The sequence below is a fragment of the Cervus canadensis genome, chromosome 2, assembly GCF_019320065.1.
Source record: "Cervus canadensis isolate Bull #8, Minnesota chromosome 2, ASM1932006v1, whole genome shotgun sequence".
NCBI lineage: Eukaryota > Metazoa > Chordata > Mammalia > Artiodactyla > Cervidae > Cervus > Cervus canadensis.
Window position 1 is genome coordinate 49701293 of NC_057387.1, and position 15773 is coordinate 49717065.

At 36.7% G+C, this 15773-nt stretch overlaps 2 protein-coding genes across 2 annotated transcripts in view; both read left to right on the forward strand.

Moving 5' to 3' along the window:
• HFM1 (helicase for meiosis 1) overlaps positions 1-15773 on the forward strand; it is a 121779-nt gene that overhangs the window by 104961 nt on the left and 1045 nt on the right. Inside the window, exons 35-39 of the mRNA XM_043448911.1 lie at positions 1025-1104; positions 2117-2220; positions 9033-9146; positions 10482-10572; positions 15604-15715. Of these exons, the coding sequence (XP_043304846.1) occupies positions 1025-1104; positions 2117-2220; positions 9033-9146; positions 10482-10572; positions 15604-15715 (501 nt within the window). The remainder of the gene's footprint in view (positions 1-1024; positions 1105-2116; positions 2221-9032; positions 9147-10481; positions 10573-15603; positions 15716-15773) is intronic.
• LOC122436703 (UBX domain-containing protein 2A-like) lies at positions 2635-3442 on the forward strand. Its single transcript, XM_043460679.1, has one exon. It carries the CDS (start codon positions 2651-2653, stop codon positions 3425-3427), a length of 777 nt encoding a protein of 258 aa, XP_043316614.1. The 5' UTR covers positions 2635-2650; the 3' UTR covers positions 3428-3442.

Below are 15773 nucleotides of genomic sequence, written 5' to 3' on the forward strand. Positions count from 1 at the left end.
TATCCTGAAAGGGAAATCACTAAAGGACTTTAATCAGTGGCTGTTTTGTAAAGTTCACTCTGGATGCAATGTAGAGAATGGATTAAAGATAATAGAAAAAGAGCGTAAGGATTCATTTGGGAGGTTTTGCAGTAATCCAGACAAGACAATGGCCTAGTCTCATGTAGTGGCAGTAGCAATGGAGAGAAGTGGCTGGGTTTAAAATATTTTTCAGAGGTAGAATCAGCTACGTTGGTACTTAATTGCTTATGAGAGGTGAAGTAGAAGGAATTGTTAAAGATGATGCCTAGCCTTCTGGGATTCCCTGGTGACTCAGACAGTAAAGAGTCTGCCTGCAATGCGGAAGACCTGAGTTCGATCCCTGGGTCAGGAAGATCCCCTGGAGAAGGAAATGGCAACCCACTCCAGTATTCTTGCCTGGAGAATCCCATAGATGGAGGATCCAGGTGGGCTACAAAGAGTTGGACACGACTGGGTGACTTCACTTTCACTTCCTGGCTTGAGCGATTGGGGGAAAAGTGGGGCCTCACTAGGGTAAAAACTCTAAAGGGAAAGCAAGTTTGGAGGAATAGAGACATGATAAGTTCATTTGAGAAATACTGAATTTAGAGGCCTACAAGATGTCTAGGTAAAGATGTTCTATAAACAGTTGGATATAGCTGTTTGAAAGTCAGGAGAGAGCTGAACTAGAAAATCAGGAAAGAGAACTGAGCTCAAATCTACAGAGGGCTACAGATTTGAGAGTCGTTCATGTGTAGATGGTAACTGAAGCCATGGGAACAAATGAGATCTTTGAGAATGTGTAGAGTAAAAAGAGAAGATGGCCTAGTGAAGAAGAACCATGAAGAATATCAACATTTAAGAAGGGCCTGAGAAGGAGATTTGAATTGAGAATTAGCCTGTGTTTCTTATAATTTGTTGGTTTTGGGACTATATGTGTCAGTAGGAATTTTGCTGTTTGTCTCATTTGTTAAAAGGTATTGATGTGAAATTGATAGTTGAACTTGTTATTTTTCATTAATAGATGCAGATGAATAAATCTCCAAGTGTGGACCTTAAAGACTTTGGTTTTGCTCCAAAACCTTCTCTTCCCAGTATAGCAAGGTACAAATATAATGTTAATATCTGAGGTAAACTATTCATCATAAATTGTTTCTCCAAATAATCATTTACTCAGAGAAAGATTGTTACTGGCTACCTTTAAATCATAGTAATTAGTTAGTTTTATAATGAGGTAATGATACCATAAGAGTTTTATCTTTTGTACCCCCAGGTTTTTTTAGAACTCTGTAGTTATAGTATACTTTTAACATAGATCAAATCATCTCTTTCTTGGAAAAGCTAGTCATCCTATGTGTCATGCCCTCAGGTTCTCTCTACCTTATAAACTTAACAGGTGACAAGAGTATACTTTAAAAAGGGAAATCATGTTAGTGTACAAAGTCCAATCTTTTCTGTTTAGGGCCCACTCTATATTAATAATATCTCAGATTTATAAAATACTTTATAACTTAAAAATTGAGCTTTTGTGCATTATTTCTTTTGACCTTAGCAACAACCTGACTTATAAATCAAGGTATTTTTTATCTCATTATATAGATGAAATAACCAAAACTCATATTCCTAGTAAGCAGAGGGCTCTAGATGAGAACTCAGCATTCTTTTCCTATATTATGATGCCTGAAAGATAACAGTATATGTAATTTCCCTTCCAGATAAGGGCATTCCATATGCTGGGATGGCATTTAATATACTTAACAGTCAGTACAGAACAGCCACTGACCAATCAGAATAGATGCCAACAGTACTTCAAGAGATCCTAGCTTTTGTTATCTAACTGAAAGAAGCATTAGCAATAAGTTTTTAAGGCTACACACAGATATGGGGAATCTATGGGGGCATGTGAAGATGACTATATGACCTAAGTAGTTGTCACTTCCATTAAACAGTGATTTTTTTTTTAAGCCTTTACTACTCAGGCTAGTACAGTTAATCATAGAAGTACTGAGTAGATGAACCAATTTTTTTCTCACTTAAATGAATAAGTAGTTTTCAAAGTCAGATTAATTGTAATATTTTCTTTAACATTTTCATGGTTTTATTTATCTTTATAAAGGTCAGAATATTTAAACACACCTGAATTGCCTGTAATGGAGCAGAGGGATCAGCATGAGATCTATACAAAAGGTCAACAACAACCATCGGCATATCAAGACAAAGGTAAATTACTGTTGATATTTACTTGAGAGAGAATATGATTTATCACTACTTTGGACTGACAAGCAATGTTATTGAAAAACCAACATCTAAAATTATTATCATTACTAACTTGTCAACATTTTTCTCTTCAGTTATTGATCCAGTTTCAAATTCTTGGGTCTGTTATTTCAGATGGTCTTTCTGTGTCTGTCACAGATTTTTAAAATCTTTTCCTACATACCATTGACTATTTGATTCATGTCAGTGTATGGCAAAAACCGTCACAATAGGAGCTCGATTGGGCCTGGAGGCGGCGGTGCCCCTCGTCTGAGGGGCTCCAGCCCCGCGGCGGCGACGCCCGCGGCCCCTGAGCGGATTGAGACCGAGGCCGCGAGGCGACGGCGCGGCGCGGCCCCCTCCAGCGGCCGCGCCCGGAGTAAAACAAAAGAGAATGAAAGAAGCAGATAATCTTGAAAGTATAAAGGAAGAATGGGTTTGTGAAACAGGATCTGACCACCAACCTCTTAGTGATAGTCAACAAACAAATTGTGAATATTTTGTTGACAGCCTTTTTGAGGAAGCTCAGAAGGTTGGTGCCAAATGTTTGTCTCCCACTGAACAAAAGAAACAGGTAGATATAAGTATAAAATTATGGAAAAATGGATTCACTGTCAATGATGACTTCAGAAGTTATTCTGATGGTGCAAGTCAACAGTTTCTGAACTCCATCAAAAAAGGGGAATTACCTTTAGAATTACAGGGAGTTTTTGATAAAGAGGAGGTGGATGTTAAAGTTGAAGATAAGAAAAATGAAGTATGTATGTCAACAAAGCCTGTGTTCCAGCCCTTCTCAGGACAAGGTCACAGACTGGGAAGTGCTACACCAAAAATTGTTTCTAAAGCAAAGAATATTGAAGTTGAGAATAAAAATAAGTTGTCTACTGTCCCACTAAACAATCTGGAACCCATCACTAATATACAGATCTGGTTAGCCAATGGGAAAAGGATTGTCCAGAAATTTAACATTTCTCATAGGATAAGCCACATCAAAGACTTCATCGAAAAATACCAGGGATCTCAGAGGAGTCCTCCCTTTTCCCTGGCAACTGCTCTTCCTTTCCTCAAATTGCTAGATGAAACACTCACACTGGAAGAAGCTGATTTACAGAATGCTGTAATCATTCAGAGACTCAAAAAAACTGCTGAACCTTTTACAGAACTTTCATAGCATTGATTTTTGATACACTAAATGGAAAGTTTCCCCAAAAATGATGGTCATAAGTGGACATGCAAATCAAAACAAGGGAAAGTCAGATTTGCTGGGTTTTTGCACTGTTTAATTCCCTGCTGATGAGATTTTAAAATAAGTACAAGTTAGGAAAGTACACTATTACTGGAAACTATATTCAGTGAACTCTTTCCAGAAGGCTACTCAGAAAGAAAAATATACTTATTTTCAAATACCATTTATTCAACATAAGATATATTCAATAACTATAGCATCTAAAATCTTAATATGGTATAAAGTAGGAAATATGTGCATAGCATCTTTCATTCAAATATCATTCCCAAACAGCAATGATGTGTTTAAATATTAACTGTCTCAGATTTTTTAAATGGCAATACATTAAAAAATTGTACATGGCAGGTTAAAAGCATCAATGTAATTTTCTTATATGTGAGATACAATCATAAGGCTGAAAGGGTCTGCTTTTACCACAGCTTTACGTAAACCTCAGAAGTGTTCCCAATTTGCATACTCCAACAGTCAAATATTAACAATATCTGGGATGTACTTTCATTTAAGAATAAAATTGTGTAGCTTAAAAAAAAAAAACCGTCACAATATTGTAATTAGCCTCCAATTAAAATAAATAAATTAATTTAAAAAGATCATATGAGGAAAAGCTCAGAATATAAGGGTTCTTTGAACATTTAAAGCATTAAAATGCCAAACTATTACTTTTATGTGTCTTTAGAATTATTTGAAATAATTTTTTTGTTTATAAAATTAGTTTCATTTTACAAAATAGCTGTATGACCTTGGTAAAATTATTTAACCTCTTTTGAGCTTAATCTTATCTTTAAAATTAAGGAATAGAAAATTTAGTGACTTTAATATCTCTGTAGATCTTAAAACTATGATTTTTACAGTCTCTATGATAATGTGAGACTATAACCGAGTTTATGGGATATTTGTAACATTTGTAATATAGATTTGCTTTATATCTGTGTCTGTCATTAAATTAATGAAATAACACATATAAATTCTTCAGTGTTGGGCCTGGTTCCTCCTTAGTCCTTACCATGCCATTAATAGTACCGTTTCTTTGGATCATGGTACCAATAGCCAGTCTGTTAAAACATGTAAGAAATAATTCTGGCCATAAAGTTGTTTATTCAAGTACCTATACATAGAAATGGTAAGCTTGGGGTTTTCTGAAAACAATTTCATATGTGTATTGTTTTTTACTTCTATTGCCACCCTTTCTTTCATTCTTTCACTCTATTGCTGTCACTAGCCATAATTTAAGATCTGAAGTAGGCAAGGACTTGAGTACCCACCACCCCTTATGACACTGTGGCACTCATTAGACCCAATATTAAAAAAAAAAAAAAAATCCCCTGACCTCATCTAGAATATCAGAGCATTTATCCAATTTGTTGAAAGCCTGAAAAATGTCATTACAACATGGATAGAAAGTGTAAGATTGTTAGCCCTCTTATCTTTATCTCTCTTCAACCTATAGCCCTCTAACTTACTCCTTGGATAGCTACTCTATCCCCTGCCCTTCTCCAAACCAGAGTTTATCCTTCCCTCTGATTACTTTCATGTTGTCTTTACATAGTTTTTCTACTTTTATTTCTTTCCCACCCGCCATTCCAAATGTGATTTGTATTATGATACAAAAGTCTCATCTAAATACTTTAAACCCAAATAATAACTATACCCATCTTCTACTGAATGCCTCCCCCATTTTTTTAAAGAAGTTGTATAATATAGTAATTAAACTTGCAGGATATAGAAATAATCTGTCTAGATTCAAATCCTATCTCATTTAGTAGTTGAATGACTTTTCAAAACTTACCCAGTTTGTCTCAATTTCATCATCTGGTTATATTTTAGGAATTTTAGGATTAAATGAGATAGTGTGTGTAAAGCTCTTAGTATAGTATCTGGTACTATTATTAATAGTAATTGAGTATATTCATTATACTTTTTACACATTAGTCTTTGGTGGCAAAACATATTTTAAATGTATTCAAATATTGCTCTTAAGACTGTTTTAAGAAAAACATGGCATTTTTTATCATCTGTATTCCATGTTCAAGAAGAGAAAAAGAAAAGATTTTAGAAATTATATGAGAAAGCATGTTGAGTTGTACAATTTAAATTGTAAGGGACCTTTGTGCAACTTCTCATTTTACAGTGAAAAAGCCAAGACTCAAAGAGATTAAATGACTTGTCCAAAATCACATATGTAATTAATGGCAAGGCTAGAAATAGATTCCATATCTCTTGATTCCCAAGCAATACCATTTCTATAAAATGAAATTGACTTTTAGTTATCAGTGGAGAATTGAAAATCAAACCTATAATATATGAACTCTTTCAACTTTCCACCCCACAGCTATATATTTCTCTGTTTCTGTACTCATCCTTAACTGTTTTAAAAAAAAGAATTACCTTTTCTTCTATTTAAATTTTATCCTTTCATCTGTAATCTTAATTTTTCCAGTTCTGCCTCCTCTGGAACTTTTGGAGACCAGCTATGTCTCTTCTCTTGCCCTTATTTTCAATATCTTCTCCTTATGGTCTCTTTCTTTCCAGCATACAAATATGCTCACGTCTCTTCCTTCTTTAGTTGCCAGTCCCCATCAAGCCAGGGCTTCTCAGGTAGTAAAGAATCTGCTTGCCAAGCAGGAAAATTGGGTTCAATCCCTCTGGGTCAGAAAGATCCCCTGGAAAAGGAAATAGCAGGCAACCCACTTCAGTACTCTTGCTTAGGAAATCCCATGGACAAAGGAGCCTGGTGGGTGACAGTCCATGGGGTCGCAAAAGAGTTGGACATGACTTAGCAACTAAACAGCAGCAGCCCATCTAGCCAGATGGTCCTCTTTATATTTCCATTGTACTTTGTACCTGCTTCTCTTTGTAGAACATAGATATGTATGTATTATCAAGGTACAAAAGTAGAATAATGTGAACTGGAGTTGGAGGTAGAGTAAAAGGATAAAGAAAGTTTTAGATAGTGTAGAGGTTATTTAAAGTGAAGAAAAATTTTACTGGAGTGAGCTTATACCGGCTTGTGAGAGTATAAGGGGATTCTTTCAGGCATTATTAAAGTTAAATTATATAAAGTTTCAATTAAATAAATTATATTAAAAACTAAGACTGTAAATATTAAAAACTAACCATTTCCTCATTATTCTACTACATTTTACTATTATCTGTATTCCTGGTGGCTCAGTGAGTAAAGTCTGCCTGCAGTGCAGGAGGACCGTGTTCGATCCCTGGCATGGGAAGATACCCTGGAGAAGGAAATGGCCACCCACTCCAGTATGCTTGCCTGGAGAATTCCATGGACAGGGGAACCTAGTGTGCTGCAGTCCATGGGGTCACAAAGAGTCGGACATGACTGAGTGACTAACACTAACACATGAGATTTACATCTATATTTGTATCTGTACAATGGAAATACTTCATAAAGAGGTGCTATTGTGCATTTCTTCCCAACTTTGCATTCAGTTGTGTCACATTGGTAGCTTGAAATCGGTCATAGTGGGAATCTTTACATCATAGAAATCAGCAGACAATACAAATCATGGCTTGACTTATTGTTTATACTTAAGAAAGTGACAGAGAAAATGTTAAAAGTGCAGATTTGTCAGTGTCATGCCTGTAGCCCTTACATTGTGGATAGCATGGAAAATTGAAAGAATATTCTTCCAGCATTGGAAAATTATTATCTAATTCAGCAAAGAAGTTGCTTAAGTCTTTGGTTGAATGAGTGAAGTTCCAACATGTCTTTTTTGTTTTACTTTTATTAAAGAAAGAAAGTGAAGTCGCTCAGTCATGTCGGACTCTTTGCAACCCCATGGACTGTAGCCTACCAGGCTTCTCCATCCATGGGATTTTCCAGGCAAGAATACTGGAGTGGGTTGCCATTTCCTTCTCTAACTTTTATTAACATCAACAAAAATATCAACCAACATTTGAATTGACAAATGAATGTGAGAACTACATTTATCAATTGCAACCATATGTTGATACAGATAAAAGAGTTTGGCAAAATTCAATGAAAACATTCAGTGATAATCAGTTAGATGTGTGGAATTTACAATTGAGCATGCTATGTATATTATCATGTGTAAATTGTGTGCTACACATCCTTTCAGTTCAGTTCAGTTCAGTTCAGTCGCTCAGTCGTGTCCAACTCTTTGTGACCTCATGAACAACAGTACACCAGGCCTCCCTGTCCATCACCAACTCCCGGAATCCACCCAAACCCATGTCCATTGTGTCGGTGATACCATCCAACCATCTCATCCTCTTTCATCCCCTTCTCCTCCTGCCCTCAGTCTTTCCCAGCATCAGGGTCTTTTCACGTTGTCAGCTCTCCACATCAGGTGGCCAAAGTATTGGAGTTTCAGCTTCAACATCAGTCCCTCCAATGAACACCCAGGACTGATCTCCTTTAGGATGGACTCGTTGGATCTCCTTGCAGTCCAAGGGACTCTCAAGAGTCTTCTCCAACGCCACAGTTCAGAAGCATCAATTCTTTGGTGCTCAGCTTTCTTTATGGTCCAACTCTCACATCCATACATGACTACTGGAAAAACCATAGCCTTGACTAGACGGACCTTTGTTGGCAAAGTAATGTCTCTGCTTTTCAATATGCCGTCTAGGTTGGTCATAACTTTCCTTCTAAAGAGCAAGCGTCTTTTCATTTCATGACTGCAATCACACATCCTTTACATATAATAAATACATATATATGCACAAAATTTTTTGGAGAAGCAAATTCTTGACTATTTATTAACACACTACTATGGAAACTGCACAGGTAAAGACATTTAGTTTCCATAATAATCATACGTGTTACATGCTATTATTATCCCATTTCTACAGAAGAGAAAACTAGGCTCAGAGTTTAAATTACTTGTCTAAAATCATCCCAACAGTAAATCAGAGAGGTGGAATTTTCACCTGGGTAGTCTGACTCTAACCCAGGCTACATACAATGGATACAATGGGTATTCTGGCTCTAAACCCTGGTTATATACAGTGAATAACACTGAGGATATTTTAGCAGGAGAAAAACAAAGATATATTTTCATAGCAATACTCAAAATTAACTACTTGTAAGGAAGAGAGGTGGGAGAGGAAGCCCATTTTAGAAGCTGTTACAATCCAGTCTTAGATTATTCTTATGAAGGAATTAAGAGGGAAAATTAATTTTATCTAGAAAAATACCTTGAAAATTAAATTTAGTGTAGCAATCAATCACTACATGTAATGTAGTAAATAAAATTGGTTGACTACAGTACTCAATAGTGCTTGACCCCAGTGCTTTAGAAAACTACTACTAAAGACCCCTGTTAGTATTAACAGTTGAAAGATGTGTTTCATATGTCAATACATAATGATGCTTATGGTTTTAAAAGTACCTATACTTACTTATATAAACACATGACAGATTTTTCTCGATGGACCTATTCTACAACTTCAAGTGAAAAAGTCCCTCAAACAATTCTGTTTAACAGAAATCTTAATGCATCTGGAAACCAGAATTTGACAGATGTGATTAAAAGTAATTTCTCATTTTCAGAAGTTTTGAAAGTGAACTTTGAACTGGGAAATGAAGTTTGGGATGACTTTGATGATGAAAACTTAATAGAAATTACTAGCTTTTCAGCTGAAACTGAGAAGACAAAACCATCAGGTAAATAGCATGAAATATATTTCATTTGTATGTATTTTTGTATATATGTATTGTATGTATTTTATTTGAAATGTATGTATTTTAGAATGAAATAATTCATAAGAAATTCCTCGAATGTTTTTCAGTCAAGTTTTCGAAACTAATTTTATTTGCCTTTTTGGTGCATGTACTTAATTAGCTTTGATTTATTCAGATTATAATTTTTAGCAAAACTAAAAATGTGGCCCTCTCACAAATAACATTTCCTATCCCTAGGACAGAGGTCAAGGTTATTCCATAATGATGATATAGCAAATGAGCTTTTTCTATTCTGTTGTCCCTTCTCTTGTTAAAGGCTGTATTCAAATTCAGATTTATTAAATTTTCCCTCATAAAAGAGACTATCCTGCTCTCCATTTTAAGATTTCACATGGTCTGGTAATGTTTTTGAAAGACAAAAATGTTCCTTTTTTTTTTGAACTTTTTATTTTGCATTGGGGTATAGCTGATTAACAATGTTGTAATAGTTTCAGGTGAACAGTGAAGGGACTCGGCCATACACATACATGTATCCATTCTCCCCCAAACTCCCGTCCTATGCATGCCACATAACACTGAGCAGAGTTCCATGTGCTATACAGTAGGTCCTTGCTGGTTGCTGGGGTTGGCAGGGGCAGGGAGGAGGATGGGGGAGGCAATAGTTAGGGAGTTTAGGATGGACATGTAAACAATTGCTATATTTTAAAATATTCTATTTTTTAAAATATTTTTATATGCTAGTAAACAACATAAAAATATTATTTCTACCAGAAATAATACCTGAATTGACTTTTCAGGTATAAATAATTAAGAGGAAAAGATTAGTTTCTCCTGTATTAGATATTGTGTTTAAATCATATACAATCCAAAAATAATGGAATTAGGCCTTTGAGATACTGGCAAATTCAGCCTATTTCAGTAAAACAGAGAAGTGAAAACCTTGGTAAGTAGAAGACAAGATAGCGAGTTGGAGAGACTCTGTCCCAGGATGGCTGACAGCAGGAAATCAGCCCCTTGCAGATCACTGAAAATATTGAATAACTTCGACTTGATCATTTACTTGGCTTATGAATGAATAAAAGTGGTTTGGGGGCCTTTTAATATAGTGACTAATAAACTAACCTATGTGTTATGTAGTTTTACTCCATTAGCTTCACTCCTTTGTTTTAAATATGCACAGTAAATTTAATTGTTGAGAATTTTTCATTCATTTTAACCAGATCATATCTGTTTGGAGAGAGTCCTTGTAGAACTTGTGAAAAGCTTTATTCATCTGTTTCCTGGTATTTTATCTCAAAATGTTATCTCTTTACCTAGGATTTGGAAACACTTTGAGTTCAAGTACTGGGGAAAGTAAGCTACCGTTCCAAGAATCAAAAGGCCAATTCCAAAGAGAAACGTCAAAGAGGCAAGTTTTAGAACTTTGGTTTCAAATACTTATGACTTTATATTTTCATGACATGTAAGTAGAGAGGAGGATCATGTCATTAGATGGCAGAGAAGCAGTAGGGTATCAGCCAAGCTAAGCTCTCTTAATCTTAGAGCAGTTTTTCTCAAAGTCCTCTTGTCAGATCATACAAATCAAAACTACCGTGTGTGTGTGTGTGTCTGTGTGTGTCTGTGTGTGTGTGCGCGCACGTGCACACATGCACTTAGTCGCTCAGTTATGTCCAACTCCTAGGGGAACACATTAAAAATGCACATTCCTGGGCCCCCATGCTAGGCTTACTGAATCATGGTCTCGGGGGCTGAGGTGAGGAATCTTCCCTTTTCACAAGATGTGAAAACTGAATAAGAGTTTGACAGGGAGATGAACTTCCCTGGTGGTTCAGTGGTTAAGAATCTGCCTTCCAGTGTAAGGAACACAGGTTCGATCTCTAGTTAGGGAACTAAGATCCAACATGCCGCCGGGCAGCTAAGCTCAACGCACTGCAGCTTCTGAGCCCGCATGCCGTAATGGAAGGATCTTCCCTGCTGCAACGTAGATCCCAAAGATCCTGTGTGTTGCATCTAAGATCAGACACAGCCAAAAATAAATAAACATTACAAAAACAAAACCGAGTTTAACAGGTACAAAAGAGAAGACTAATAGCTGAAAAAAGAAGAGAAGTGAAAGGCAAAGGAGCAAAGGAAAGCTATACCCCTTTGAATGCAGAGTTCCAAAGAATAGCAAGGAGAGATAACAAAGCCTTCCTCAGTGATCAGTGCAGAGAATTAGAGAAAAATAACAAAATGGGAAAGACTAGAGATCTCTTCAAGAAAATTCGAGATACCAAGGGAACAATTCATGCAAAGATGGATACAATAAAGGACAGAAATGGTAGGGACCTAACAGAAGCAGAAGATATTAAGAAGAGACGGCAAGAATACACAGAAGAACTATACAAAAAAGATCTTCATGACCCAGATAACCACAATGGTGTGATCACTCACCTAGAACCAGACATCCTGGAATGCGAAGTCAAGTGGGCCTTAGGAAGCATCACTACGAACAAAGGTAGTGGAGGTGATGGGATTCCAGTTGAGCTATTTCAAATCCTAACACATGATGCTGTGAAAGTGCTGCACTCAATATGCCAGTAAATTTGGAAAACTCAGCAGTGGCCACAGGACTGGAAAATGTCAGTTTTCATTCCAATCCCAAAGAAGGGTAATGCCAAAGAATGTTCAAACTACCACACAATTGCACTCATCTCACACACTTGCAAAGTAATGCTCAAAATTCTCCAAGTGAGGCTTCAATAGTATGTGAACCATGAACTTCCAGAATTTCAAGCTGGATTTAGAAAAGGCAGAGGAACCAGAGATCAAATTGCCAACATCCATTGGATCAACAAGAAAGCAAGAGAGTTCCAGAAAAACATCTACTTCTGCTTTATTGACTATGCCAAAGTCTTTCACTGTTGGGATCACAACAAACTGGAAAATTCTGGGAGAGATGGGAATACCAGACCACCTGGCCTGCCTCCTGAGAAATCTGTATGCAGGTCAAGAACCAACAGTTAGAACTGGACATGGAACAACAGACTGGTTCCAAATCAGGAAAGGCTGAATATTGTCACCCTGCTTATATAACTTATATGCAGAGTACATCATGAGAAACGCTGGGCTGGGTGAAGCACACACTGGAATCAGGATTGCTGGGAGAAATATCAATAACCTCAAATATGCAGATGACACCACCCTTATGGCAAAAAGTGAAGAACTAAAGAGCCTCTTGATGAAAGTGAAAGAGGAGAGTGAAAAAGTTGGCTTAAAGCTCAACATTCAGAAAACTAAGATCATGGCATCTGGTCCCATTACTTCATAGCAAATAGATGGGGAAATGATGGAAACAGTGACAGACTATTTTTTTGGGCTCCAAAATCACTGCAGATGGTGATTGCAGCCATAAAATTAAAAGACGCTTGCTTCTTGGAAGAAAAGCTATGACCAACCTAGACAGCATATTAAAAAGCAGAGATATTACTTTGCCAACAAATGTCTATCTAGTCAAAGCTACGGTTTTTCCAGTAGTCATGTATGGGTGTGATAGTTGGACCATAAAGAAGGCTGAGCGCTGAAGAATTGATGCTTTTGAACTGTGGTGTTGGAGAAGGCTGTTGAGAGTCCCTGGGACTACAAGGAGATCCAACCAGTCCATCCTAAAGGAGGTCAGTCTGAATATTCATTGGAAGGACTGATGCTGAGGCTGAAACTCCAATCCTTTGGCCACCTGATGCAAAGAACTGACTCGTTGGAAAAAACCGTGATGCTGGGAAAAATTGAAGGCTGGAGGAGAAGGGGATGACAGGGGATGAGATTGTTGGATGGCATCACCGACTCAGTGAACATGAGTTTGAGTAAACTCCTGGAGTTGGTGATGGACAGGGAGGCCTGGCATGCTACAGTCCATGGGGTCACAAAGAATCAGTTACAACTGAGCGACTGAACTGTATGCATTCCAGGTAGAAGAGTGTATGTAAAGGGATAAGGTTTGAAAAGGCATCTGGTGCTCAAGGGTCAGTAAAATGGGTCTATGTTGCCACAGAATTAAGGCTGAGATTGCTGAGGTCTGTGAGGGGCCATGAATGCCATATTTAGATACCTGTGCTGTATCCAGTAGGTCAGGGTTCACAAACTCAAACTGCTTCCAGATCTGATGGGCCAAGGTTAACTGCAGAGTGCCCCCTATAAATGGAATAACCACTGCTCAGAGTTAACCAGGTGTTGCAGTGCAAGAACTGTAAGTCTAGTGTTGTCAGATTTTCTGATTTTTCAAAAAAGCTAAGAATCTAAAATTTATGTGACATCTCCTGACATTTAAATTTTGACAACTAATTTTTTTAAGTATCTGCAGCACCCGTTATCTAAAAAATAATAATAATGCTTATAGACCCATTGTAGCCTAGTTGGCTCTGGGTTCTGATCTCCATAGTAGGCAGTGAAGAATCATCCAGGATATTTAAGCTATATAAGGCTATTTAAGCTTATAACTATTACGGTTATATAATTCAATCAGAAAAATACCATTGCAGCAGTGATATGTAGAATGAATTGTAGAGGGTGGGATCACCAGGAGCGTAGTGGCCAGTGAGAAAGGCAGGCCATGATAAGGCCTCAGCTGGGACAGAGGTGATAGAAACTGAGATAGAATTGGATTTTTGAGTCGTTTCATAGATAACAAAGAGTACATTTAGAAATTGATAGACTATTGCAGTAAAGGAACAGGGAAGCATAAATGACAAGTGGTTAGACATAAATATTATTTAAGGATATAGAGCATATGAGACATTTGAAAAAATAATATTAGAAATGTTCAACATAAAGTATCTTTGTAATGTAAAATGCATTTGTATGTTGCACCTGATTAGAACTTAAGGGAGAGAAGTTATAGCCAGAGCCAAAACTTTCCCACAGAGAAGAAATGTTGGTAACTTTTTATTCAGGGTTTAGTTTTCTACTAAAGAGTTATTTCTCCTACTTGAAAATTTTTTTTAAGTTTGTAAGTGTCATATGATATTTTTGCTATTATTTAATCATTTTACTGAACATTAGTATCAACATGACAGAATCATAGATTTCATAGAATTCCAGAGTTGAAGGGAATTAAATGTCATTTAGTCTCCCCTCCACTGGGTCCTTGAATAACCATCCAACATTACTGGCAAGTAATGATGCTGTTTCCACCAAGACAGTTCCGGTGACCAGGAGCTTATTCATTCTACAGTACTCGTTTCATGTTTGGATTTCTCAGGTCATTCACTAGCTTTTAAAATTTGTCTTTTTATCATTTCCATTCATTGGTTCTAACTCTTAAGTCATACAGAGTAAACAGATCAGAAGCATCACAGTGAAACAAAGCCATGGGTGTAAAGAAAGTAGGCAAATCACAGTAGGAAAGTAACAAGGCATATGAACAGTGTTGTGCACCACAACTGTAGAAAAGTACAAGTAATTTTGGAAGAGTTTAAAAGTGACCAACAGAAAATAGGTGGGTTTAAAATGGAGTTCTATCAAGACACCTCTGAGAAACTGGTTCCAGAAGTTGCTGCTGGGAAGGCCTGTGAGAGCTGAGGGTCTGTGATGAAAAGGAGACACATGCTCTTCCTTTCATAATCTTCTTACTGTTTTAATTCCTTGCCATTCCTTGCTATAAGAGGTAAAAAGATTCTGTCCGAGCAATATGTGTGATTCTTCCCTACACCATCTACTATTTATGGCTCCTTGCATGACTGTCACACTTTAGCCTGTGTTAGCTTAAATTGTCACCTCCTCAGAGCGGCACCCATGACCGTCTTTTTTTTAAAGTGGGTTTGTGCTCCACACTGTTATCTACTATATTATTACTCAGTTTGTTTCCTTCATATCACTTCAGGATCTGTAATTATGTTTACTGTTTGTTTGTCTGCACCTTTATAGATGATAACCTCCTAAAGATTTGTTTACTACTTATACTTAGCTCCTAATACAATATCTGGCATATGGTAGTGAATCATAAATGTTTTTTAATGAATGAATTTAATATAAAAGATTAAAGATGAACACTAATATACAGTTACACATGAGAAGATAACTAGAGATGCCTGTCTACAGTGAGACCAGAATAGGGAAAGGATACTAAAAGTTAAGCAAATGGGATTTAGAGAAGATTTATGGACTGCTTGACGACAGATGATTAAGCATAAGATGCAATTCTAATGAAAACTGCTGAATGATTGTTTCTGTAGGCCTTTAAAAGTAGTATTCGTATTTAATTTGGAATATATAAATTGCTTTTTTGTCAAAAAGAAAGGAGATACACCAACTTCACCATGAGTCTAAGAAATAGCATCAATTGTATGGGTGATAAATATGATGAACTCATCATATTTTCCAAAGAATTGCTGTTGATCTAAATTAGAATGGTTTGTTTCTTTTATTTGCCATATTTGATCAAGTAATTCATTTTGATTTTTAGTTTTGTTTCATCACATGAGGAGCCAGATATTTATTTATCAAATTCTGCTATGTCCAAGTTTGGTGCATCCTCCATGACACAATTGCCTCAACAATCTGGAAATGCAAGTATTATAAGAAGAAACACTTCTCTCTTTTTTCTTTTAAATACTGCCTGAATAGTTAAACCTT

Bases quoted from the DNA above. Each gene is read 5' to 3' on its own strand.
- LOC122436703 (XM_043460679.1), top strand. From the start codon at position 2,651: ATGAAAGAAGCAGATAATCTTGAAAGTATAAAGGAAGAATGGGTTTGT.